Source organism: Rhinopithecus bieti, unplaced genomic scaffold (genome assembly GCF_001698545.2).
Source record: "Rhinopithecus bieti isolate Rb0 unplaced genomic scaffold, ASM169854v2 scaffold_21022, whole genome shotgun sequence".
Taxonomy (NCBI): Eukaryota; Metazoa; Chordata; class Mammalia; order Primates; family Cercopithecidae; genus Rhinopithecus; species Rhinopithecus bieti.
Genome location: NW_016810401.1, coordinates 626,664 through 653,410, shown reverse-complemented (window position 1 = coordinate 653,410; position 26,747 = coordinate 626,664). Strand labels below are relative to the sequence as shown.

The 26,747-nt window shown below is 51.8% G+C and overlaps 2 protein-coding genes across 7 annotated transcripts in view; one reads left to right on the top strand and one right to left on the bottom strand.

Annotated features, from left to right (window-relative positions):
- Positions 1 to 12,058, bottom strand: part of CLSTN3 (calsyntenin 3) — a 30,362-nt gene extending 18,304 nt beyond the window's left edge. The window contains exons 1-9 of one of the 2 annotated variants that reach the window (XM_017891768.1): positions 11,469 to 12,058; positions 10,543 to 10,675; positions 8,101 to 8,223; positions 7,466 to 7,661; positions 5,701 to 5,909; positions 5,285 to 5,434; positions 4,847 to 5,032; positions 4,126 to 4,407; positions 3,114 to 3,226 (exon numbers count right to left, since the gene is read on the bottom strand). In XM_017891768.1, coding sequence (XP_017747257.1) covers positions 3,114 to 3,226; positions 4,126 to 4,407; positions 4,847 to 5,032; positions 5,285 to 5,434; positions 5,701 to 5,909; positions 7,466 to 7,661; positions 8,101 to 8,223; positions 10,543 to 10,675; positions 11,469 to 11,612 — 1,536 coding nt within the window. In that variant the 5' untranslated portion in view covers positions 11,613 to 12,058. Of the gene's footprint in view, positions 1 to 3,113; positions 3,227 to 4,125; positions 4,408 to 4,846; positions 5,033 to 5,284; positions 5,435 to 5,700; positions 5,910 to 7,465; positions 7,662 to 8,100; positions 8,224 to 10,542; positions 10,885 to 11,468 lie in introns of those variants that run through there. The other variant, XM_017891769.1, reaches the window with a different exon arrangement.
- Positions 10,604 to 17,512, top strand: RBP5 (retinol binding protein 5). 5 transcript variants are annotated; one of them, XM_017891773.1, is made up of 6 exons: positions 10,840 to 10,932; positions 11,230 to 11,522; positions 11,953 to 12,169; positions 12,793 to 12,971; positions 16,411 to 16,512; positions 17,021 to 17,512. In XM_017891773.1, the coding sequence occupies exons 3-6, from the start codon at positions 12,073 to 12,075 to the stop codon at positions 17,072 to 17,074; spliced, it is 432 nt and encodes a 143-aa protein (XP_017747262.1). In that variant the 5' UTR covers positions 10,840 to 10,932; positions 11,230 to 11,522; positions 11,953 to 12,072; the 3' UTR covers positions 17,075 to 17,512. The 5 variants fall into 5 exon arrangements, with proteins under 5 accessions (XP_017747259.1, XP_017747262.1, XP_017747260.1 ...); XM_017891770.1 differs by having other exon boundaries at positions 10,604 to 10,932; positions 11,230 to 12,169; XM_017891774.1 differs by lacking the exons at positions 10,840 to 10,932; positions 11,230 to 11,522; positions 11,953 to 12,169 and adding an exon at positions 12,261 to 12,508.
- The last annotated feature ends 9,235 nt before the right edge of the window (positions 17,513 to 26,747 follow it).

Here is a 26,747-nt window from a genome sequence, read left to right as displayed (position 1 = left end):
CCTATCCAGCTCAAGGAATAACCTCCTTGTCCAAAATCTATCAGGCAATCAGCCTAGTAGCAAAGATTCCACTCTTCAGGGAAATCTTTAAAGCTATAAATATTCCTAAGAGGAGTAACACACTGTCATGCATAAATTTCCCCCAAAAACCTATGTATTACGTATGTATGTAAGGCACTGGAAATTCTAGAGATGGGGTTTCCTTCTGTCCCCCAGGCTGGAGTGCAGTGGTGCAATCATAGCTCACTGAAGCCTCAAGCTTCTGGGCTCAAGCAATCCTCCCACATCAGCCTCTGGGGTAGCTGGGACTACAGGTATGTGCCACCACGTCCAGCTAATTTTTTTATTTTTTAGAGATGAGCTCTCACTATGTTGCCTAGGCTGGTCTCAAACTCCTAGCCTCCAGTGATCCTCTCAGCCTCCCAAGTAGCTGGGATTACAGGTTATCTCTAGGGTAGCTTCTAACCCACCATTAAGCACTAAAATAAATATTGCTTCCCTTTGCAGTCTCTCCTAGGGCCAGCCAAGATGGAATGGGGGATGGTCAGAGGAAAAAGAGACAGAGAGTACTCTGCCTCATCCAGTTCCAAATGTTGGGGTTCCTCAAGGCTCAGACCTAGGCCCTCTTCTCTTTCCTCTCTACACTCTCTTCCTAGAAGTCACCTCATCTGTTGCCATGGGTTTGGGTACCATAGTTATACACTGGTAACTCCAAAATCTGCATCTCCAGCCCAGAATTCTCCTCTGAATGCCAGGTTCTCTGCTTGGATGCCCACAAGTATCTCACATTTAACACATGTAAGATGCAAGTCCATGCCCTTTCCCAACTCCCTCAGTTTCTCCCCAGGTAGAATAAATGCTCCATCATCCATCCAGCTGCTCAAGCGGCTGACACAGGAAACAACTTTGATCTTCCCTTTCCCTCAGCCTCCACATCCAGTCCATCAGCAGGTGCTGTTGATCCCAAGTCCAAACAGAGTTACAAGCTGCAGGTTTCTGTGCAGGACTCTCCGTCTCCATTGCCACACATCAGTCATGTCCCCAACCCCTTTCATGAAGACTGTTGCAACAGTCCTGTTTACTGTCACCATTTGATCTCTTCAATACATCCATCCCACAGTTGCCAAGGGGATCTTGTTAAAATGTAAATCTGGCCAGGTGCGGTGGCTCACGCCTGCAATCCCACCACTTTAGGAGGCCGAGGCAGGCGGATCACAAGGTCAATAGATTCAAGACCATCCTGGCTGGCCAACATGGTGAAACCTCCGTCCTCTTACTAAAAATACAAAAATTAGTTGGGCATGGTGGCAGGTGCCTGTAATCCCAGCTACTAGGGAGGCTTGAGGCAGGAGAATTGCTTGAACCCGGGAGCAGAGGTTTGCAGTGAGCCAAGATCACACCACTGCACTCCAGCCTAGTGACAGAGTGAGAATCCATCTCAAACAAAAAAAAACAAAAAAAAAACAAAAACAAAAACAAAACAAACAAAACAACAAAAAAAATATATATATATATATATACACACACACACACATAAATCTGATCAGGTCATGCCTATGCTTTAAATCCTTCAAAAAACACTTCCCATCTCTCATATGACAAAAATCGAGACTAACCCTGCTGAAAAAGTCCACTGTACAACCTGACCACTGCCCATCTCTGCAACTTATCTCCAGCCTTGTTCACTGTACTCCAACCTCACTGGCCCTCTTTCCATGCTTAGGACATGCTGAGCTCTTTCTTGCCTCAGGGCCTTTGCATCTGCTCTTTCCTCTTCCTAGAACCTTCCCACTCTCTTCCCACAGGCAGCTATTTCTCATCCTTTAGCACTAGGCTTAAATTCCGCCTCAGTCAGGTCCCCCAGGAGCATCCAATCCAAGGTGACTTCTCCTCTCCTTGCCTCCCCCCATGCTCTGCTCCAGTCCCTTGCTTGCTACTTTCAGAGCATTTATCACAATTTATCGTTTTTACATGTCTATTTACTTTTTAAAAATTTATCTCCCCAACTAAAATGTAAGTTCAATGATGGCAAAGATTTTGTTTCATTCATTGTACCCCCAGAACCTAGCTGAGTGACAGAGACTTAGTTGTATTTAATAGATACTGGTTGATTAAATGAGGTTGAATTAAAGAAAGATAGCAAGGGTCACGTTATCAATATTTGCAACGTGCGGCGGCGGGGTGGAAATCAAGAAGCAGCAAATGGCAGACTGTCTCTTTAAAAGAGTGCCACAGACAGCAAAGCTTTCATAGATAGCCCTCAATTATCTAGTTTATAAATTATCTGGGCACTTCTCTTTCTCTGTTCTGTTTTTTGTTGTTGTTGTTGTTGTTGTTGTTTGTTTTGTTTTTTGCCATTTGCTTACTCAGCCACTCCACTAGGACTTACAAGAGAAACAGAAGGAGTGAAAACTCAAATTAGTCCTCACTGGTCCTTGCGGTCAGCCGGGAGAATAAATAATGAAGAGGCTGCAACTCTCAGCTCAAGAGAGGATTTTAAATATTTTATCCATTTTTATTTATCCCTGCATAATCAGGGCTGATAATAGTGAGAATTAACATATACAGAGGGAGTGCTTTTCAGTCTACAAGGGTCTATTACGTCATTTAATCCTAACGACTCTGGGATACAGAATTCTTTTTATCCCTATTTAACAGGTTTTTTTTTAACCCTGAAGTTTACACATATTAACGAAGATTTCATAGCCAGCAAATTCCCTTGGCAAGACTCAAACCCAATCTGTGTACCTGAGAATGACTTATCTTGATTACAACAGGCTAACTGCCTGAGAGTCAGGGACATATACTGTTAAAGTCCTATTTAAGAGAGAGATGGAATAAAACAGGGAGGAAATAGATGATTGGTCGAGTTTGCTGTTAGTAGTCATTTGTTTCTTTTTTTTTTTTTAATCCAGAAGTGCTTTCTGCAGGGAACAAGCCTTGGGAAAAGGGAACAAGAGGACCTGGGAGTAGAATGGTCGGGGGCTGAAAGTGGAGAAGCAAAGAGAGCGCAAGGGGGAACCCAGAAAATGCTGACCCTGCCCAGAGAAGGTCCTTTCCTAAAAGTGAGTCACATCTACTCAGCCCTCGCAGGAGCCTGGCTCTGGCCTCACCTGCTCCAGCTTCCAGAGGAACTTGACTGGGCGGGCACTCTCCAGCAGCGGCCAGTAGAGGAAGGCAATCCTACAGCCGTGGACAGTCAGCGAGTAGTGAGAGAAGCCATCCTCTGAGGGCACAGGAAGGGGACGGGGTCAAGTACAGAGGCTGAGGCCAGAACAAGTTCAAAGCAACAGAGGCTGAGGCCAGAACAAGTTCAAAGCAGCAGGAAGGAGAGGATGCTGGATTCTCTTAATCCTCTCTCATTCCCTCATTCTCTAGCGTTTCTCTCTCTCTCTCTCTCTCTCTCTCTCTCTCTCTCTCTCTGTCTCTCTCTCTCTCTCTGTCTCTCTCTCTCTCTCTCACACACACACACACACACACACACACACACACTCCAGTCCAAGTGATAACTTGGGCTTCTGAGGCACCCTGGCTAGCTGAGCGGGGAGCGTCAGCGGGCCCACTCCCTCACCAGCTCTTCACCAGTCCTTTGGTTAATACATACATTATGGGTGACAACCCTTTTCAAAAGAGTTGTCAAGGTCAAGGGAAATGAGGTTGGAGAAGTGGCTAGAAATGAAAGAGCAGGTCAAGACTGAGCCCTCTCCAGTGGAGTAGACCCTGCAGTTGAGGGAAGAACAGGGCTCAGAGATGGGGCCAACCAGTCCCAAGATGGGAAGATGAAAGAATGGGGCACACCATTACCCAGGCTTTCCCACTGCAATGGAGGGGCTTTAATGGGAGAGGAGATAGGGGGTGGGGGCAGCCTACCACATGGTGGTAAGTTGATTGGGCAACTGAAAATGAGAGTAGCAGCAAGGAATCCCATTGCACTCTGACCGCAGTAGGATCCAACATGTCATGTTCAGGATAAAGCACAGAATCAAGGCATAGCACAGCTGGCACTTGCACCTCACAAATGAAGAGAGGGGAAGTGACCTGTTCACAGTCACACAATGGGCAGTGACAGAGGCAGGAAAAGAAGACAGTTTCCCTCTCTGGCTAGTGCCTGGAGGGGAGGCTCACCATTCTGGACAGTGTTACATACGATGGTTTCCTCTTCCTTCTTGCCCTTGTTGGGAGTTACGCCATGCTTCATCCAGAAGGACAGGGTGAAGTGGTCACTGAGGCTGTCCTGGGGCCCAGAACCCAGTCCACTGGGGCCACCCAAGGGCACCTGCACAGCCTGGGTGCCATTGAACCAGTAGATCAGGCTGCTGTCCTGGCTGTAGTGCACCGAGAGTCCTGCTGTCCAGTTGGCATTGGGGCCGGGCATGGGCAACAGATCCACCTCCCCAGTGGCAGCACCTGTGGGAGCCCCAGGAGGCACAAGTGTCAGAGCCAAGAAGCAGCAGATGGTGAAATGGGCAGGAGGCAGGGAAAGAGGGACTGATGGGAAAAGATTTCCTGCAGTGTATCTCGCCACCTCTTGCGGCCTTTCAAAGACAAGAGAGGGATGAACTCTCTTCTAAGAGTATCTCTCCAGTTAACCCATTCTCCAGCTCTTCATCTCTCCCCACCGTCGTTCCACCATGCATCTCGTGACAGTCTGGTGCAACGACTGTGCATTTTTGCCAAAGACATATGTACCTGCCTTTTGGGCCACAGAAGCTAACCACGTGTCACAACCTCTATGGATAAACACCTGTGGATGGCCAGAGGTGACATAAAGCAGAGTCTTGGAGAAGTTTGGACAGAGGTTGGATGAGAAGGGATGGGCCTGAGGCAGTGTTGGGAGCACACCTACCGCAGAGTTTCCGCAGCGCCCGCTCTGAGTAGTTGTCACGGTCGCAGCCCTTGGCCACATGGCTGGTCTGCAGCTCTATGGTGGCCTGAATGTTCCAGAGTGGTTCATCACAGGTCTCCAGGCGGATACCAGGGAACAAAGCCAAGCTCCCAGCACCTGGTGCATATTCGATCCTTTTGTTCCAGCCTGCATGGGTGAGACAGAGAGGGCGATGGGGAGAGAGAAGGGTAAAGCAGCCTCCCCTCTCCATGCTTCTCTTGCCATGTCCATGGACAGTTTGGGACTCCTGGCAGGATGGCCTGGCTAGAGGAGATAGCTGCAAATCTGCCCCAATATCCTCCAAGTCCTGGCCTAGCCCCCATGATTGTCAGAAGGGACAGAAAAAGAGACAAAGAAAAAAGAGGATTCACAAGATGGGGCCCAGCGCTGAGCTCTCACCTTGCCAGCTGGGTTTACAGGTGGGCTTCACCTGAATCTCCACCTCAGCATCATCTGCCGCCCGCTTCTTCCCACAGTCATAAGCCGTCACTGTAAACTTATAGAGCCGCTCACCACTGTACTGCAGCTTCTCTGTGTTCTCAATGTTCCCTGGGGTGGGGTCAGGAGGACAGAGCGTTAGAGCACTGGAGAAAGCCCAGGGCAGAGAGGGGAGGATGTGCGAGTTCATCGGGCAGTAGGCAGGTTAGGCAGCAGGATGCTGGGAAAAGGCGTCTGGGAAGGGAAGGCTCCATTCGGGAAGAAAGGTGAGGCGAGGGTCTGAGGGGTGAAAGTGGAGAGTGGAACCCCGGGTTGTCCTGAGGGAGATGGGTGCACAAGGGGAACTGGGTGGCCAGGGAAGCCAGGGGCGGACTCACCATCGTTGTCAATGAGGAAAGGGGTGTTGGGTGTGAGAATCTCGTAGTAGCAGATCTGGCTGTACTGGGGGGAGCAGTCACCATCAATGGCTTCCACCCGCAGGATACGATCATACAGCTTTCCCTCTGTCACAGCCGCACGGTACAGCCGCTCCACAAACACTGGGGCAAACTCGTTCACATCGTTGACCCGCACATGCACAGTGGCCCTGCACATACCAGAGGGGAGGAGGAATGGGGACACATTAGCCAGCCTCGATATTATACATCGAGATACTGCCTTGATAGAGCACACCGAGGTACAGCCTCGATACAGTACATCAAGATACAGCCTTGATATGACACACGGAGGGACAGATTCGATACCGTACACCGAGCTACAGCTTCAATACTGTACACCAACGAACAGCCTCAATATGGGCACAACGAGATACAGCCTCAATACTGTACACCAAGGTACAGCCTCTACATGGTACACCCGTATACCAGAAAGGAGCAAGCAGGAATCCCGACCGGGAGCCAGAGCAGGAGGGAGCCTGCCCATCTACCCCCGAGACTGAGGCAGCCAGCACGTTCCTTCCTACCCCACGGAGCACCAAGCTGCATCAAAGCCATGCCAGGGAAAGGACAATACCGGGGGAGGGCCCGAGAAAGGGGACTGATGTGGGGATAAGCAACAAGCCCCAGGGGTACTCAGGAGCTGATTTTGATGACTTCTGTGCAGAATGCTATGGGTAAGGATGCCAAGAGGAGGGCTAAGGCATAAAATCCAGCAGGGCCTTCCTTCACAACGGTCAGCTCCAGGGGGATAACCGAGGAAGATGCAGAGTAAAAGCCAAATTAAAACCAGCCATAAGAGGGGAAATGGCATTTGTACAAAGGTCACAAGTCATCTGACACATCTGAAAGAGCACGTGTGGGCAGCGCTACCTCCCGTGCATGTGGCCCCTCCGTAGTCATGCGCCAGGGCAAGCAGAGCTGGGTCGAGGCCCTTCATACTGAGCCCTGCCCCCAGCCAAGATGCAGGCTCCCAGGCCCCAGAGGCAAGGGTCCTATCTTCAAATGAAAAACTGAGTCACAAAGAGCATTTTTATCTCTAGTGCCTCTTAGTGGCTCAGGCATCCTGACTGAAGATCTTTCTCTTATTCTCAAACAAGAAGTTAGCTGGCAACAGGCGTAGGTGTCCCAGACCCGAGCCTCTTTCTTGCTACAACCATCCCCTGCCCACCCTCACCTAGAGCTATATGTATATGTTAGGGATCGTGTGTGTGGTATACACTGCAAATAGACTGGAGGGGGCAGTTGAAAGGAATCTGGATGCATGCTGAGTGTATTCATTCTCTTCCTTCTTGCTCTCCTCCTCGTCATTACGCCCATGTACTGAGCCTTTCACCGTGTATCAGGCACTGTGGTCATGCGTTCAACACAAACCATCTCCTGGAATCTTCACAGCAACCCTATGAAGTAGGTGTCATCACAATCTCCATTTTACAGATAAGGAAAAGCAAGTCCAGAGAGGCTAGGCTGCCCAAGGTCACAAAAGGCAAAACCAAGATTAGATCCACTGAAGTCTACTATACGTTTCTGTCACCTTGCCTGAAGGTCCCTAAATCCTAGGAACAGCAGGGGATAGGGTTCCCTAAGTCCTAGGAACAGCAGCGGGTGGGGGTGGATATTCGATGACCGCACAGACAGAAGATGGTGGGCTTGGGAGAAGGGAGGAGGACCCCGCAACACATGGGGCAGGAGACAAGGACTTCCTCACTTGTGGGACTTCTTGGTGTTGGCCCCATCGGGGCCCTCGCCACAGTCATAAGCCTGGATGGTGAAGGTGTGTTCCTTCTGGGCCTCGCAGTCCACAGGCTCCTTGGCTCGGATCAGCCCCTCTCCTGTCGCCTTGTCAAGGATCACGGCCTCAAAGGGCACCCCAGACCCATGGAGCCGGAAGCCACAGATCTCACCTGACAAAGGGGAGAAGGGGAGGAGTGAGGCTGCTGTGTCTCCTTCCCCACCCTCAGCCTCCCCACCTGGGGTCCCGCTCCACCTCTCCTCCCGAAGCCCTGTCCCTTCTCCTGTAGGCATAAAAACATTAATGATCAAACACACAACTCCAAGCCCAGCTTCCCTGAGCAGCAACCTCCCAGAGCCTCCAGGCCTGAGATCTGACAAAATCATGATGTGTTTAACCCTTGCCTGGCCATGTCCTTTTCTGGCATCCTTGACTCAATCTCCATTCTTCAATGGAGCCCATTTCCCTCCTTGAGCCCACCTTTATTTTCCCAAGGCCTCTTCCCTTACTTTCTCATTGCTCCCAGGACCTTCCTTCCCTCCCTTGATTTTGGCCCTTCCACCCACTTTTCTCTGTCCTACCCTGCCTTGCCATCCCCCAATCCCAATTACCTGCATAGCGCAGCGGGGCATCCTTGTCCAAGGCAAAGAGTGGTGGGTTCAGCAGGACCGTGTTGTCATTCTCCATGACGATGCCCTGGTACTCTGCCTCAATCCATGGCTTGTGCTTGTTGGCTGGCCCCACCCCAGGGAGAGGAGAGGAAGCACCTGTGAGCAGGGCCTCTACTCCCACAACAACCCTTGTTGACCCAGACAACTCACACCTCAGCACCCTCACCCTTTCCACCCCCTATACGAGCACCTTACAGGAGGCGGGCAGCTGAGGACAAGAAATCAGCTACTAAAGGAGTCAGAGGGTCTGCGGAAGGTCATAGCCTTCTCCTATAGTAGGGTAGACAGTTCCCATGGAAACTACCTGCCCTGGGGGTGAGAAGGAGGGGATCACTATCTCCCTAGGAACCATGGTCAGGATGTGGAGAATGTTCTTTAGGGATTTCATGTGCTAGAGAATGGAGACTGGGAACTTCAGGGAGCAGTGGTGGGCCATGAGAAGGCCCTGGAAAGGGAAGGGATAGATTAAGGACAGAATTGAAACTAGAAAAAGAGCTAGAAGTTTCCTGAGATCCTGATTGCTTATCCTCCTCCCAACTCATTTCAATCCTGATTCCTTCACTCTGCACTTCTCCCAGCCAAGCCCCAACTTGAGGCCATTCTCCCAGAACACAGGATGGGGAGAAAGGAGAGAAGTGAAGATATATAGGACAGAGGGAGGGGGCAGAGAGGGGCAGGAATGGAGCAGAGGAATCAATGCCGAGCAACTGGACCCAGCAGAGCCGTCATCCTAAGGGATTATCGGGCTGGCCTAGAAACATGACAAATCCTGTCCCTGCTTCCCACCCCCACACCCAAGAGAACACATTCGAAACCGGCACATTTCTATGTCCTCCACCAGACCATCAAACCACATTCCCTGAAACCCACTTTTTATACAGAACTCAATCCCAGTTCTTATCTACCCCACCCCTCTTCCCTTCAACCACCAGCCAATTCAGAATGGATGCGGGACTCGTCAGACTCCAAATCTCCCCATCTTCTACCAGATTCAGCCTGGTGAGGGACTGTGGGGAAGCATATTTCCTCCCCTTCCACATCACTCCCAACCCAGCCTCCACACTTGCTCTATCTAATCCCATCAAGCCAACACCCAGGCTCCCAAAGCACACCCATGAGGCAGAAGGAAACTGAGTCACCAAAAGGAACCTCATCCCCAGTATCTCATGGTGAGCAAGAAACCCTGATTTCCATTCTCTCCTTCAACCACACCCCAGCAAGCCTGTGGCATGGGAAGGATTTCTTACTGATGACCACCATAACCCCTTCCTGAATGCTGAGGAGAAAGCCACAAGATGGTGCACAAGAGGCGGTACAGGAAGTGGCAGGAGGCTAAGAGGGGAGGCTGAGGTCAGAGATGCAGGCTAGGAAGAGAGCGCGATGGAAGGGCAGGGCTGGGCGCCTTCTGCACAGCTCCCGCTCCCACCCTGCTTGTCTCCCCAGGTCTCTGAGCCTCTGTCTCCTCTCCTCCTGGCCCCCTGCAGTCTTGCGTTTACTCCCTTTCACTCCTAGGCTCCCGGGCTCCTCCTTGACTCACTCTTTTCCTGATTTTCCTCTCATTCTTCCCTCTTTTTTCTGCATCCACCTTTACCCTTTTCCATCCCCTCCTCACCCCGTCCCACGCCTCATCTCCGGTCTTCTCCTTCTCAGCTTTCCCTCTCACTACTCATTTAGCGCCCCCCACACACCCACTTCTGCCCTTTCCTGCCAGTCTCCATCCGTTTCCACCTACCTGAGCCCTCTGCCCGCAAGCCCCCCCCCTCCCAACGTCCTCCCTCTCCGTCCGTCCGACAGCCCCGCCCAGCTGAATGTATCCGCTGTCTGCCAGAGAGGGCAGCTCTGGTAACCCACAGCCCAACTGATGCAGGCATAAGGGTATGAATGCAGAGGCACACGCAAAAACATACGTGCTCCGAATTGCTGAACTGCAGCAAATACTTTCTCCCCAGGATGGGATGGAGGCGAAGCAGATGGATCTGCCACACACCCTTAGCATGCGCCAGTGAAAGGGAGAGCCTCTGGGAGACGTTTATCACCCGCTCGGGGGCAGTCCTTCCCAGACCCGAGGTAGCCACTGGCGTGTAGAAACTGGGGGAGGGGGAGAATAGAGACCACAGGACGGCAATGGAGACCAAATGGGAGCAAGATGACCAGCAAGAGAAACGCATGGGTAGAGATGGACCGGAAAGGAAGATGTAGCTGGGAGGAAGAGAGGGAGAGGAGACGGAGCAGGTCTGAGAACATGGATGGGAAGGCGGGTGATCAGAAGAGGACCAGACACCTATCAGGTGCCAGGGGGCCTCGACACCTCCTTCCCACCCGTACCGCGCACGGCGCTGCCCGACACCCCTCTTTCAGGACCCCCACCCCCACCTCACTCACCTTTGTTACAGGAGCAGGACGCGAGCAGAGAGGCCAGCAGAAGGAGCAGCAGCAGGAGGGTCATGGTGCGGCGTGGGGCAGGGCAGGGCCAAGCGTTTGCCTCCTCTGGGAGCCTCCAGCCTGCGGATTCCACCTTGCGGGAGGGATACAGGGTGTCTCTAAGGAGCAGGGAACAGCAGGGCAGGGACCTAAAGGAGCCTACCGCCCACACTAGTCCATAAAGCGGGCCTGGGCAGATCCCAATCTGGGTAGCTGAGGCGGGGGACTTGCAGCGGCTTCCAGTTTCCCCCAGCCCAGCGTCCTCACTCTCTCACTCCCACCCCAACCCCGCTACTGCAGGATGACGTCAGCACAGCCGGGCAACGATTGATGGCGCCGCCGGCCAATCAGGTGACTGGAGGGTACCAGGTGCTGCAGCAGGGGAGGGAGCCAATGGGACTGGGGCGTCGGGGCTGGAGAGCTTCAGGGCTCCTTCCCCTGGCTGCAATTTGGGGGAGCCGAGGAACTGCGGGGCTGGGAAGGAAGCTGGAGAGCCACGGAGGGGTGGGAAAGAAGAAGGACGTGGGGAAAAAGAAGCCAGAAGCCAGGGCGTGGAGAAGAGAGACGTCAGCGGGACCTGAGGGCGGCCAGGAGGGGTGGCGCCGCGTCACCCCGCCCCCCAAACTCTGCATTAACCTCTTTCCACAGCCCCTTCCATCCACAGTTCCCTGCTGCGTGCCTTCTGGGAACGGTGAAGTAAAACCCTCAGTCTGAGTCTGAGAAATCCTGGCATTTGTAGCCCAGGTCTGCGAGGAAATCACAGGGCGGTAGCGAGGCTCTGGGACCCGAGGAGGGATAGGACGTCGTGCACCCCTCGCGCGCGCACCTGTCGGGACCGGTCGCCTCCTCCCGCCTACCTGCCCTCCCTCCTTCGCCCCGAATTTCACCTTAAACCGTGATGAACCAAGCCCAGTGGATTCTGAAGCCCGGGACGATGGCAGGTTCGAGACAGAACTGGGCAGCTGGGGGCGGGGCACAATGTTATTTAGGCGCCTCCACCCCACCTTCACAGAAATACATCTGGAAAGCATGGGCTGTCCTAGGGCTGGAGACTGGGGGTTATGGTCTCACCGATGACTCAGAGGGAGAGAAAACCCTCGGGGTCCCAAGCCAAAGAGAATAAAATTCTCCAGAATAGCCAACAAACTCCTCTCTGGCTCCGTTTCGGACTTTGAACTCAGCACCCCTCGGGCTCCGCCTCCCTCCTAATGGCTCCTTAGGACCAAGAGTCTGGAAAGCCACGTTGGGGTCCCAGTTGAGCACATTGCCTGAGGGAGCTTTGGGGGCCAGGCCTGCAGGGTGCTCTTCATGGTGGCTTCTGGGCACCTGGCTGTCCTCAGCCCTCCCCTCACATCTTCCAACATCACTCAGTCCCAGGATCTCAGGGTATTGTTGGAACTCATCTCCACCTCACACAGCCAGACCAGCCTCGGGTGCCTCCCAGAAAAGACCGCTCCTCAGGCCGTGGGACGGTTCCCAAGCCTGCCAAAAATGAGGTGGAGGCCAAAACTGGCCTCTGGATGGTTCGAGTTTTGGATGACTGACAGTCCCAGATCTGCTCCAGGTTCCTTCCTCAGGAAAAGCCAAGGTCAGACACAACTTTGCCAAATCCCTGCCCCTCCTTCAGGCTGGAGACACCACCCCCAAACTCACTATAGGGGGAGGGAGGAAGTCTGATAGGGACTCTTATTGCAACAGGGCCCCAGCCTTATAAAAAGCCCTGGTAACCAGGCCGTTACACATCCTGTCTCTGTGTGTGCGGGCTGGCCTGAGTCTCTCAGCCTCACCTGCCAGACAACAGCCCCTCCTTCCTCACCCTGTCTCCTGTATTCTCCTGAAACCTTGATCCACGCAATGCCTCCCAACCTCACTGGCTACTACCGCTTTGTCTCACAGAAGAACATGGAGGACTACCTGCAAGCCTTAAGTAATGGCCTCGCCCTCCCAGACCCCTGTCACTCCCTTTCTCCCCTCTTTCTTCCTGCCTCTTGGTCCCATGGAGAAGAGGGAATGCCCGGGGTTGGACACTGTGGAAAGGCTCAGGCGGCTGGCGCCTGACCTGGGATCCATTTCTAACCAGGCATTGGTAGGAGGGGGTGAATCCACAGTCCCAGACCCAAGGAAGGGAAACTCACAGCCCTGAGGGGCTGCAGCTGGCAGAGGAGCTCCTGGCTGGCTAGCAGCACCCCTGCTAAGAGGCAGCCCCCACAGACATCAGCTTGGCTGTGCGGAAGATCGCTCTGCTACTGAAGCCCGACAAGGAGATTGACCACCAGGGCAACCACATGACGGTGAGGACGCTCAGCACCTTCCGAAACTACACTGTGCAGTTCGATGTGGGAGTGGAGTTTGAGGAGGACCTCAGGAGCGTGGACGGACGGAAATGCCAGGTACCTTTCTCCTGGCTGGGCGGTAGCCAGAAGGAGGCATCACAGGAGATTCCTAACAACATGGGGCAAAACAAAGTGACCTTCCCCAGCCAGAGCCGGGGGAGGAGGGGAATGGTGACCACAGCAGGGAATGCAGTCCCCAGGATACCAGTCTCCAGAACTAACAGGTCCTGGTGCTCCCCGTCTCTCTCCCACTTCTTCCCTGCCCTCTCTTCGCACCAGCCCAAAGGGCAAAGAACAGGGAAACCCAGACGGAAGAGCAAACATTTGCCCACTCTCTAGCCTGTGACACTGTTGGTCACCCAGAGTCTCTTTTACTTTAGCATCAATAACGTCACTCTCCTGCATTTCTTTCTACTTCTTACATATTCCTTCTTAGCCTCTTTGCAGATTCTAGTCCTCCTATTAATCCTTTAAACTGGAGTTTTCTCCCCAGAGTTTTGTTCTTAATGTCTTCTCCCTTTTGTCTGCCCACTATCCATAGGCTAAATCATCTACACCCATGCCTTCTGCTTCCATCTATAGGCTGCCCTTGGCATGAATTCTCCAGCCAGAGCCATCTCCTGAGCTCCAGGGCAATGTTTTCAACTGCCTACAAAATACAGTTGGCCCTCCATATTCATGGGTTCTGCATCCACAGCTTCAGCAAACTGCAAATGGCAAATATTTGGGAAAAATAAAAATACCAAATGATACAAATAAAAAATAACACAGTATAGCAACTATTTACAGAGCATTTGCATTGCATTAGATATTACAAGTAATCCAGAGATTATTTAAAGCATATGGGAAAAGGCTGGGCATGGTGGCTCACACCCATAATTCCAGGACTTTGGGAGGCTGAGGCAGGCAGATCATTTGAGGCCAGGAATTCAAGACCAGCCTGGCCAACATGGTGAAACCTCGTCTGTACTAAAAATACATAAATTAGGCCGGGCGCAGTGGCTCACGCCTGTAATCCCAGCACTTTGGGAGGCCAAGGCAGGCAGATCACCTGAGGTTGGGAGTTCGAGACCAGCCTGACCAACATGCAGAAACCCTATCTCTACTAAAAATACAAAAAATTAGCCAGGCATGGTGGCGCATGCCTGTAATTCCAGCTACTCAGGAGGCTGAGGCAGGAGAATCACTTGAACCTGGGAGGCGGAGATTGCGGTGAGCCAAGATCACGCCACTGCACTCCAGCCTGGGCAACAAGAGCAAAACTCTGTCTCAAAAAAAATACAAAAATGCAACAATTAGCTGGGCATGGTGGCGCATGCCTGTAATCCCAGCTACTTGGGAGGCTGAGGCAGGAGAATTAGATTTACTTGAACCCGGGAGCCAGAGGTTGCAGTGAGCCAAGATCACGCCATTGCACTCTAGCCTGGGTGACAGAGCAAGACTCTGTATCAAAATAATAATAATAAAGTGTACAGGGGGATGTACGTAGGTTCTCTACAGATACTAAGCCATTTTATTCAGCAGATTGGGTGGGGTAGGGGTCCTGGAACCAATTTCCATTTGAAGGCCCAAAGTCAAACTCAAATTCACCATCTTCCTATCCAAATCTATCCCACTTTGATATCTACCATCTCCACTAATGGGCAATAACCAGCCAGGCCAGAGACCTGGGAGTCATAATCAGTATCTTTTGTTTCCTTACCTCTAGGCTCCTAGCACACACACAAACACACACACACACACATACCCCACCACCGCATCTAATTGGCCAAGAAATCTTTGTAACTTTTCTGCATTACCCAGTATAGCAGCTGCTAACTTCAGATGGCCATTGAATACTTGAAATATAACTAGTCCAAATCTAGATGCTGTAAGTGGACTTTCAGACAATGCCAAATAAAAAGAAGCATTTTGGAAATGTTTATATTGGTTGCATGCTGAAATAATAATATTTTGAATATTTTTGGTTAACTAAAATATATTATTTAAATTAATTTCCCCTATTTATCTTTACTTGTCTAATATGGCTCCTGACCCATTTTATTTCTGTTGAGTATCACTCTTCTAAATGGCTCTCCTGTGTTCCCTCCTAACCTTTCTCTATCACCACCCTAATTCAGGCCTTCATTTCTCACCTAGTGCCTGAAATTGGTTTTTTTTTTTTTTTTTTTTTTGTAAAGTTGGGGTCTCACTGTGTTGCCCAGGCTGGTCTCAAACTCTTGACTTCAAGTGATTCTCCTGCCTCAGCCCCCCAAATGCTGGGATTAAGGGTGTAAGCCACTGCACCTAGCTGGTTCTCAGTCTTAACCCTCCTCTAATCTGCATGCTGTAGCCACAGGGTCTACCTAAAATATAAATGTGACCATGTCACTCTCTGACTTACACCCTTTCAGTGATTATCTATTACATTACATCATCTATTACACTTAGCTCAGCCTACAAGGGTCTCTGTGAATCAGCTCTTCAATTGCCTGCACCACATATACTCTAGGTTAGAGCCCTTCAGAACTAATTGCCTTTCTCTTTTACCACTATTTCTAGCTGTTTCTTTCCTTGCTAGAAATTTCCTATTCTCTCCAATCTAATTAACTCCCAACTTCCTTAAAGATCTCACTCTGCCTGCCCCACTGCCTGGTGTCACAGTTACCTATTTACTGCTCCTCTATCCGTTCAAGACTCTGAGCTCCTTGTTTGGGGCTTCTCCTATGGGAGAACTCAATAAAGGTTGATTGAATGCTCAGGCCCAGAGGGGCTGACTCTTTATTTCTAAGCATACTTCAGCTGTTCTTGAAACTGAGAAAGAGGAGAAATGAGATTACCTGGTAGGATTCCCAACCAATCTCTCTTTTTTTCTCAAAAGTCCCTCTAGGTCAGCCAGAAGTATCCAGAGGAAAAAGTCTCCGTTCTTCATAAATGCCCTCCCCAATTTCACCTCTACTTATTCTGCTACCACCCCTGCTCTCACCCAAAGGTCACTGTAGACAACTTTGGGCCCCCCTCGGTGACCTTTAGGAGTGGGAAGCTGGGTGTGATGGTTCATGCCTATAGTCACAACACTTTAGGAAGCCATGGCGGGCAAATCATTTGAGCTCAGGAGTTTGAGTCCAGCCTGGCCAACATGGAGAAATCCTGTCTCTACTAAAAATATAAAAATTAGCCAGGCATGTTGGTGCACGCCTGTAATCCCAGCTACTCGGGTAGGTGAGGCATGAGACTCACTTGAACCCAGGAGGCAGAGTTTGCAGTGAACCGAGATCCTGCCACTGCACTCCAGCCTGGGTGATGGAGCAAGACTTGTCTCACCGGAAAAAAAAAAAAAAAAAAACCGAAGGGGAAAAGGGAGTCCTGCTGAATCAGAGCAGCTCCCTCACTCAGTGGAGGGGCTGGAGCAGACAGTATCTGCTGTGGAGTAAAAGGGAGAGCCCACTCAGAGTGAGTTGGGAAGCATTTTGAGCATCCTGCCTCCCAATGTCTTTATTCCCTCTTTCCCCTATAGACCATAGTAACCTGGGAGGAGGAGCAGCTGGTGTGTGTGCAGAAAGGGGAAGTCCCTAACCGGGGCTGGAGACACTGGCTGGAGGGAGAGATGCTGTATCTGGTAAATGGGGTAGGGGCTGGGTGTCTGGGAGAAGGGCCTCGAGCTATGAAGCATTCCCTTGTCCAAACCAGATAGGCCCACCACTCTCCCCCAGCTCAGCCCCACTGCCTCTCTTCTCTTGTCCAAACCAGATAGGCCCACCACTCTCCCCCCAGCTCAGCCCCACTGCCTCTCCAAGGAAGGGAGGGAAAGCAAAAGCACTGGGAGGAGTGGTGAGAGGAAGAAACAGAGTGGCCAAGGTGGGCCCTGGCTACGAGTCGGATGAATGCCCATAAATCATCACAGGAGCAATGGAGGCTTCCGCCATTTCACATCCCCTGACCCGGCCACCTTCCTTCCTGAGGGGTGGAAAGTTGAGGAGGTGGAATAATGATACAATTGCCCATACATCAAACACTCAAGCTGCTGTATCCGGAAGGAGTAAATGGAGGTCAAGGACCTTGAGAAAGGGGCTCTGGCTGGCAAAAGCCCTCTTTCTTGCTCCCCCTTACTTCCCCTCTCTCCCCAGGAACTGACTGCAAGGGATGCAGTGTGCGAGCAGGTCTTCAGGAAGGTCAGATAGCCAGAGAGGAACTGAGGCCCCTCCAGACAGCACCAGCCCACAGACCCTCCTGCCGTGCCCCCTTCAAGCCCAGATTGTGCCAGGTCAGCTGTCCCTGCCTCTGGCCACCTACCCTCCCTCTGGGTCCCTCCTCACCCCTCCCCGTGTTAATTTGTAACTTGTAGCCCCCAGGCCAAAGTCCTTTCTCACACACCACTGCCCAATAGTGACCTCACTTCCAGGTCAAGGTCTGGCCTCCCAGATGAAAGAAGCAGGCAAAGGGAAGGAGCCCCTGAGAACAACCAATGTCCCCTCCCTCCTGTCCATTTGACCTCTTCTTTTCCTTCTAAGAAAGAACTAAGCTATGGGCATTTGGCGATTAGTGAAAATTCTATCCTGATGGACTTCTGGAAAACTGTGACTGGGGTTCAAGAGTTTAAACAGGGGCTACCGGCAGAGGCTTTTTGTCCATTTCTTTGTCCTTATTCTCGAGAAAGCCTCATGTACTCAACAAAACCAGGCCCAAGACACAGCCCCACCCACACAGGGTTCAACGGACCCCGCAGTTCTGACATCTGAAGGCATCTGGCTATTTGATACTTCCATCCTATGTGTTGGGAAAGAGGGATGGGATGGGGTAAGACTTTTTTCCAATGCTGGGGGAGGCGGGGAGCTTCTAAACAGTGACCTGTCTGCTTTGGGAAGGGCAAGCAGCGAGAAGGCCAGAAAAGCAGAAAAGGAAGCAGACAGAGGATGCGAGGTCAAGGAATAAAAGACAGGAATACAGGGGTGTGAGGGCATAGGAGGGAGAAGCCCAGCAGTCCTGCCTATAGGGACCCTCTGCTGAAAGGCCAGAAAGGCTGGAGACCAGAGATAAAGAGGAGAGCTGAGGACAGCAAGGGTCCCAGAGTCGCTGCCTTGGAAAACAGCCCAGAAGGGTGGAGCTGGCTCAGGCACAAGGCCAGCTCCAGCCTCGGGCCTCCTCTCCATCTCCAGGGGCCTTGGCTCTTTCAGAATAAAAGTCCTAGGGGGGCAAGTGTCAGAGAGAAGAGGGCTCAATGTGAGGGTGGGAACAGAGCCTGGGGGAAGGGTTGAGGGAGTTGGAAAGTCCCTGGCCCTCATCAGATGAAGACTCTTGCCCCATCTCCCTGCAATGGCTGGGCCCCCCATGCACACAAGACATCACTAGGGCTCTGGCCAAGAACTAGGCGTGCGATACTGATCCTACCACACACTCTGGAATGAATTTGGAATAAAAAAAAAAAAAAAAAGGAACTCGGGGTTGAATGGAATATCCTATTCCCTGCCCAACCTCTCTGCAGATGTCCCCAGTAGAGTGGAAAGCCCCTTTTTCGCAAAGCCAACCAGCAGAAGCTCTGAGGGCTGCTGGAATCCACCTTGTCCCATTCCAAGGCACAGGAGGATGCTCCGTGCGTATTCACCCATCGCCCACATTCCAGATCAACAGTGTCCTCGCTCTTGAGTTTACAGTGAATGTCCAAGCCTCTTCCCACAGGACAGTCCTCCATGCCTTTCAGTGACCATGCTGGTCAGTGGAGTCTCGGCAGAGGCCTTGACTCAGGAGCTTGTAGGCCCCCATGGTGGGTTTTCTAAATATTTTATACATTTTTATTTTCCCCCCAAAGTTTGACACTTCTTACCACGGTGGTTTTAAGACCCAAGCTAAAGTGGGTTCAGTCCCTCAAAACTCCCAGTGATGTGGGCGTCCAGATCATGGCCACTGCAGGTCCCCATCCTCCACTCGACCACACTCCTCCAGGGGCCAGACCCCACCAAGAGGCCTGGAGACCCCCTAACGGAACACAAGCATCAGGGGTGGACTTCGCAGCTTCAGGGGCATCTCCAAGAAGGTGGGAGCTCGACTGGCAGAGGGGAGGGGACTGCTGTGGGAGGCTGGAGCTGCTGTTTCCCTTGCGGGCAGCAGGGGGCGCTATATACCGCAGCAGAAGCCAGGGATCCTCCAAATTCAGTCCTCCCTCCTCCACCACCTTCTTGGATATTCCATTCCCACCACACACACACACACACACACACACACACACACACGCACTCCCAACCCATGTCCTCGTCCTCACAAGACCCTTACCCCTCATTCAAATTAGGTTCCATCCATCCTCAGAAGGAAGAGATAGTCTCCAGTGGGAACAAGAGGTGAGTGGAGAAAGGGCACGGGAGGGGACAAGGGCCACAGACAGGTGGGTCGCACACCAGACCCTCCCAGGGACACACGAAGTTGTGGAGTTGACTTGGTTGGCCAGAGTCTTAAACCCCAGGGATGTGATCAGGAATCCAAAATGTTTATTTCCATATGAGATGGAATAACTGTGCTCTCTAAGTCAGCCCAATGCAGGCCCCTGCCCCACTCCCACTCCACCGGGACCAGATTCCAGCTGGAACTCCAGATGGTCCCTGAGAGTCTGTAAAGACCAAAGGTCAATTCAGAGCCCTCTCCCCAAAATAAACTGAGCGAAAGTAGATGGGGAGGGCGGGTACAGGTGTGTGTCCTGTGAAGCAGAGGACCATGTGCTGCCCAAGGACTTGGGCTCCATCCCATGGGGGTCCCAAGAGGAGGCAGAGCAACAAGGTCTAGCCATGTACCGCTCCCAACTGCCCACCTCTCTCCTCAGCCACCACCTCCCACATGACCCTGACTCCTATGTGCCCAGGCCTGTGTGTTGAAAACGAGCTCAGGTAGAAGCAGGAAGTGCCTCAACTCTAAAGCACAAAGGCCATCCCAGCCAGGGGTCCGATCCTGTAACATGGTTGGACCACTTATTGGCAGCAGGGAACCCCTAGAGGCCACCACAGATCCCAAGATCCCAAGAGACAGCAGAGGCATGGCCATTTTGGTCCCTTTCCCCCACCCTAATGTCACTCCCTAAGATGCAGGAATCACATCTGGTCTAGGCTTAAGTACCCCAAGTAAGAGGCCTGGTATCCCTAGCGTGCAGAGGATGGAGACGAGGGTGGGGGCTGCCTCTTCCCTCGCCCCTACCCCCTCCAGCCGCTCCCTGCTCTTCCATAGGATGCAATTCCTCCCCTAGAGCCTGCTGCTCCCACCTGGCCTGGGACTAGGACCACTTTTTCTTTTTCTTTTTCTTTCTTTCTTTTTTTTTGAGACAGAATCGTTTTCTGTCACCCAGGCTGGAGTGCAATGGTGCAATCTCGACTCACTGCGGCCTCCGCCTCCCAGGTTCAAGGGATTCTCATGCCTCAGCCTCCTGAGTAGCTGGGACTACAGGCACGTGCCACCACACCCACGTAATTTTTCTGTATTTTTAGTAGAGACTGGGTTTCACCATGCTGGCCAGGCTGATCTTGAACTCCTGACCTCAAGCAATCTGCCCGCCTCAGCCTCCCAAAGTGCTGGGATTACAGGTGTAAGCCACCGCATCAGCCATGAGGCCACGTTCATAACCCCCAATCAGCTGTCTGGGAAATCTCCCCCAGCTCCCTCTCCCTGGTGTAATGCCCTCAGTCATCAGAGTATCCATGCTGTCAGGGTCCCTGGGGGCTGTGTCCATGATTATGGACAGGTGGGAATCAGGGAGACCTTGTAGGTACAGCAGGAGGTGAAGGGCAAGAGGTGAGGAGACCTAGTGGGCAAATCCAGGCACCCTGTGAAGGACTCTGCTATAACTGACCCAAGTTTGCACGGAGGACAGAAAGAAAGAAACAACAGTGGTAGCCAAGGCCTCTGAGGCCAGGGTGCAAGCAGTACCCAGAGAACCCTGCCTGCCCAAGGGCCAGAATCGAAAATCTCCAGGCCCGCACCCTCTCCCCAGGCCTCAGCCAACAGGATGGCATTGCTTTGTGGGAACCTGTGCTCCATGCTGAATTCGCACTCCCACTAGAGGCCACTTAGGTACCAGGGGGACAAAATGTAGCTGACCTTCCACACTCACCTTTCCAGCAAAAACAAGAAGGACCTCCATCTTTCTCAAGGGCTTCCTGAGCCACCATCTAGCTGGGGGTGAGCCTCCTGCCTCCCTCTACACCACCCTTTCCCAAGCTGCCTTCCCTCTGCCCTCATTTTACTCTGGCCACCAGGGATTGGAGGCAGCTCTCAGAGCCTCTGTTCTGTTCCCCATGGGCAGTGAGTGCCCAAGCAGAGGGTCACCAGCATAGCCAGGCCATTGGGTTCATGGACAAATCACTTGCCTCAGAGGCTCTAGAGGAACCTAAAATGCCACCCAAAATTGGGAGGCAGTGCTGCATAGTGGCCAGGCATGAAATGCCACCTATCAGTAACTGCGGGAGTATACACAAATTGCCAGCCTTCAGCAAATGAGCCACATTGACCAGCCCACAAGGCAACACCAAGCGCATTTCCCTCCTGCTGGGAATTCTGTGAAGATTGCACGCACACTCAGCAGAGGACCTGGAGTGGGGTGCGCCCTGACAGATGCTGGCTATCATTACTTGCACTATTCCCTGCCTCTTCACCTGATGATTGAAATTCTGTTAACTAGAAGCAAAGCCTTGTATTCTTCAGTTAAGGACAAAGCAGCAAGTGTCACTACCCTTGAGGTTACACAGTGACGTATTTACACCAAAGTGTAAGTGACGCATACCAGAGAATGGGGGCTAGTGTAGCCATCATCTTGCTGTCCAGGCAGGTAAACCATCTGGAAGTGACAAGGATGAAGGGGAGTTGCCTCCCCAAGGGATCCATATCCGGAGTCTCTCATTGCACCCCACTCCCCATCCCCAGAGAAGGATGCATGGGCTCCCCAGGACAGCACTGCCCTCCAGAGCCCCTGCTGCAACAGCCACTCTAGCCTTCCCATCCATGGAGAGAAGGCTTCAATACAGGAGAAAAGGGATGATGCAGGGTCAGCTGTCCAGCCCAGTGCTACTGCAGTGATGGCTGCACAGTCATCAGCTCCAACCACCCCAACCCCCCAGCCCTTGGGACTCCCCCATCCCCCACAGTATGTACTGAAGCTATCTCATTCAAGGTGCTAGGCACCAGCAACAGAGGCCACATCCCAGGCCTGGATTCCCCCAGTCACCAGCTACAGGTACTGCCACTCTCCCTTGACCCTCCCAGCTGCTCCCCTCATCCCTGTGACAGCTGAATACAGGAACCAGAGCCTTCACCCTGCCCTGGAGATTCCTCATGCTTCCCTCTTCTTGAGAGGGCTCTACCCTCCTGGCCCTGGTCTCCTGCAGGATATCTCGCTATCTTTCTTCTTCTTCCTCTTCCTCCTCCTCCTCCTCTTCTTCTTCTTTTAAACTTTTTTTAAAAACACTTCATGAATTTGCGTGTCATCCTTGCACAGGGGCCATGTTATCTTTTCTGTATCCTTCCAATCTGAGTATATGTGCTGCTGAAGCAAGCACATCCCATTATCTTTCTACACTAGCAGAGCTCCAGTTTCCCCTCCGTTCACGCCTCAGTTTGTACCCATACCCCCGCCCTACAGATGAGTCGTAGATGGAGGGTCTACCTCAGCGTGAATGGAACAGTTTTTCTTCCACGCAAGTGTGCATATCCCACACGATTCTGCTTGCATGCACTTCTTCAATGTACAGTGTGTGTGCTTATTGTCGTGTGGCCTCTCCGTCTTCTGTTCTATAGAATTGCTGACAGCCAGCATCTTCCTTTCCCTCTTTGTGCACAGAACAACAGCTGTGACATCTTCCTTGACCCAGGCAGGTGGCACAACGCAAAGCTAAAGACACCGCTCGAGGAGTCGTGTAACCTCAGGCAAATTCTTTCACTTCTGTGTGCCTGTGCCCCCTCCCAGACCCGGTCCTGATCCACCTTCTGTCTTGTCTTTCACACCTGCTCCTCCCCTTGGATTCCTCTCCCTTCCTGGCTGTTTCCAGAAGAGGCTCGCTCATATCCTCGACCCAGCTGTAAGGAAACTATTGTCACCCTTAATGCAACTAAAGCTTATCCTGCTGGGTCCTCACTGGAGCAAGAACCCACAGGGGAAGGGGCAGCCAGGTGGCAAAACCCCACTCCAGCCTGTCTCCCACCACTCCTTCTTTTCTGAGAAGCGCAGGTGGGACAAGGTGGGCCTCTTGGATGAGGGTTTTTTAAAGTCTTGGAGGAAACAGAAGGGAAATAGAACAGAGAGTAATACACACCTCGATTATCTGAGACACAAATGCAGCCTCAGCCATCAACGTATTGAAGGAAGGGATAGTCCAGTGTGTAACAGAAGCGCCCTGCTATTGGCAAGCAAAGCACAGATGGAGTGAATTTAAAGAGTCCTTTACTAAAGGACTTTGTTTCAGGACGAAAGACCACACAGAGCCCACAGGGTGTGGGGGGTCTGGAACTGGAATCTCCAGGCTCTGAACTTGTTCTGTTGGGCAATCTGCTGGTGGAGACCTTGTCTTCGAGTGTCGGGATGCACACTGCGGTCTGCCTCCCCTAGGTTGCAAAGGGCATTCTATCTGGGACTTGTCTTCCCTGCCCATCTGCTCTTCTTTTCAACAGCTTATTGGTTCTTTTGAAACGTATGCTGTCTTCCCAAAGCCCTACCTGCTATTATGTTGGCCTCCTGTAAGCCATGCTTTGATCTGTCCAGTCCTGCTCTTGGGTGGGATGAACGAGAGGACTCTACAGATCTCAAGGTGGAGGAGGAGAGGGTCAGAGCCCCCAAAGGCACTCTGGATTTAGGTCAATGCACCTGAAATACAAGCATACCCAGCAAAAATAATATCCTGCTAGCTGATCGTCTACATGTATTGTACTAAAATAATACATATACTTCTATGAGAACCAGCATCCGAGACAGCCACCAACAATACCTGCTTCCCAGTATTCCTGTCCTTGTGATGTCTCCTTCCACATCGTACCAGGATTGTCTCTGTGACCAATGGACTAAGGCAGAAATGATGCTATGTCACTTCCAAGGCTGGCTTGTAAAAGACACTGTCGCCTCTCCCTTGCTCTTTCCATCTTGGGTCACTCTGGGGAGAGCCAGCTGCTATGCCGCGAGGACACTCAAGTGTCCTTAAGAGGAGGGCCACGTGGCAGGGAACTGAGGCCTCCTGCCCACAGCCATGTGAGTGACCATCTGGAAGCAGACCTCCAGCCCCAGTCCTGCCTCCGGAGGACTGCAGCCTGCACCTGGACCAAAGCCTTGTGAGAAACCCTGATCCTAAACTACCCAACTCAGCCGCTTCTGGATTCCTAACCCACAGAAACTGTGTGAAATAGTACATACTCGCTGTTTTAAACAATATGTGGGGGTGATTTTTTACAAGCAGACAGATAACTGAAACATAATCTTAACCTTGATTTTCATTGCAATGACCCCATCCTGACCATAGCCTCAATATTCACTAAGTGGGCAGAAGAATGGGGTTGCGGGGGTGGGGACAATAGATGACTTCGGGCAGTAAAAACGTGTCCAGCCACAAAAAGCTATGACTCCACCCTCAGTGCTCACAGCCCTCCCATCCTAGCTCTAAGCCCAGACCACTCAGCATCCACAGCTCAGTGTCTGCCCTTCCATGAGTCTAGAGAGTGAAGTTCAGAGGCAGGCAGCTGCCCCCTTCTCTTCCTCTTTGAGGCCCACCTACCTGAGTCCTGTCTGAGGACTGCCTCTCCCCTAGGTAATTATTAAAAGGAATATCCAGCATCTTCAGATGGTACCCTGCTCCTTTCACAGTTGTGTGACCTTACTCTGTGGCTTCAAAAGGACAAAGACATCAGAATACAAGTCAATGTGCCTTGCGCCATTAGAAGGCATGAGTGACCAGACATAGGGAGGATATATCAGACAGCACCGGATCTTAGCTGGTAGGAAGTTGATTGACAAGTTCTGTGGAGGACAGAGCAGCAGGGCGCTGAAGTCCACAGCAATAAGGGGAAGATGGTGTTCTAGACACACCAGCAGGGAAGAGCCAAACCTGGATGGTCAGTTTGACCTCCCAGGGTAAGGAGTCTCTGGGTCTCCCCTACCCCTCCCAGGACCACCACAGTGAAACTAGAGCCAGAGGGTTCTTTGCTGAAAAGAGGGTGAGTGAGATGGAGAGATGCAGATGAAAGGAGGCTTTGTGCAGATGCCATCAGGTTTTGCCAAATCTAAAGCCTGGAAAAAGGAGGATACCAGCTGATAGGATTTGGCTCTATGTCCCCACCCAAATCTCATGTGTAATTGTAATCCTCAAGTGTTGGAGAAAGGGCCTGGTGGGAGGTGATTGGATCATGGGGGCAGTTTCTAATGGTTTAGTGCCATCCCCCTAGTGCTGTCTCCCGATGGAATTCTCATGAGATCTGGTTGTTTAAAAGTGTGTAGCACTTCCGCCTTCTCTCTCTTTCTCCTGCTGCCATGTGAAGAAGGTCCTTGCTTCCCCTTCGCCTTCTGCCATGATTGTAAGCTTCCTGAGGCCTCCCAGTCATGCTTCCTGTTAAGCCTGCAGAACTGTGAATCAATTAGACTTCTTTTCTTCATGAATTACCCCGTCTCAGGTAGTTCTGTATAGCAGTGTGAGAATGGACGAATACACCAGCGAAGGTGGTATAAGGGCCTTCTGTTCCACTGTGCTCTTCCTAAGAGTCAGAGCCTTTGGGCAGTCCCCAGCCTGCCAACTAGAGACTTCTGCTGCCACCCAGGAGAAGCAAAATGCCCACCAGGCCCAGATCTGCTAACACTTCCAGAAGCCCTGTTACCAAATGATAGATCCCAGGTGAGGACCAGCCAGGCCCTCTCCAGGGCAGGATCCTTCTCCTTCCACTCACAGAGCTGCTCTCTACAACCAGGTACCAACAGTGAGCAAGCAGTCACATGCAATGATCAGGCTTCTCACTAGAGAATAGTAAATGGGGAAGAGCCGTGTTCAGACCCTCAAACTCTACTCAATCCCAGCTCCCAGACGCACCTGTCTACCACCTGCCTCTCTTCCTCCCTGCACACCTTGAAAACTCCAAAACCTGGTGCATACTCCCCACTCTGCCCCATCGCAAGAACTCACCCACAGACACAGGTGGACACTTAGATGTGCTCAGTCCTAGGGCTGCCACAACCTGCAGGACAAAATTCCTCCCTCAAGGAGCCCACAGCCCTGTGGGAAAGACAGACACACGGGCAGGAGGTTGTCATGCATCAAGAGTCCATGAGCACAGGGAAAGTCATTTTCTCTGAGTCAAAGAAAGCTTCACAGGGGAGAGGACATGGGGAGAGAGGTGAGTAAAAATGGCCGGCATCCCAGGCATGATTACTACATGCCGGGCACTGACCCGTCTCAAGAACCCAAGCACATGTCATTGTCACCATTCTACAGGTAAGAACACTAAGGAACAGAGAATTTTAAGTAATTTGCCAAAGGTTATACATCAAATTAAAGACAGAGATGGGATTTGGACCCAAACAGATTGGAGCCTGACCACCCAACCCTCAGTTTCTCAACCTCGCCGCTATTGACATTCAGGGTCAGATAACATTTTTTTGTGGGAGGCACTGCCTTGTGCATTGTAGGATGCTTAGTAGCATCTCTGGCCTCTACCCACTGAATGCCAGTAATGGGGAAAAAAAAATCTCTAGATATCGTCAAATATCCCCTAGGGAGCAAAACTGCTCCTGGTTGGAACCACTGATCTAACCATTTTGCTATTACATTCTGCCTAATGATATTTATTTTTTGCCAAATGACAGGCACTGCCCTAAGCAATTCTGGTTGTTAACTCGTTTAACCCTCACAACAACCC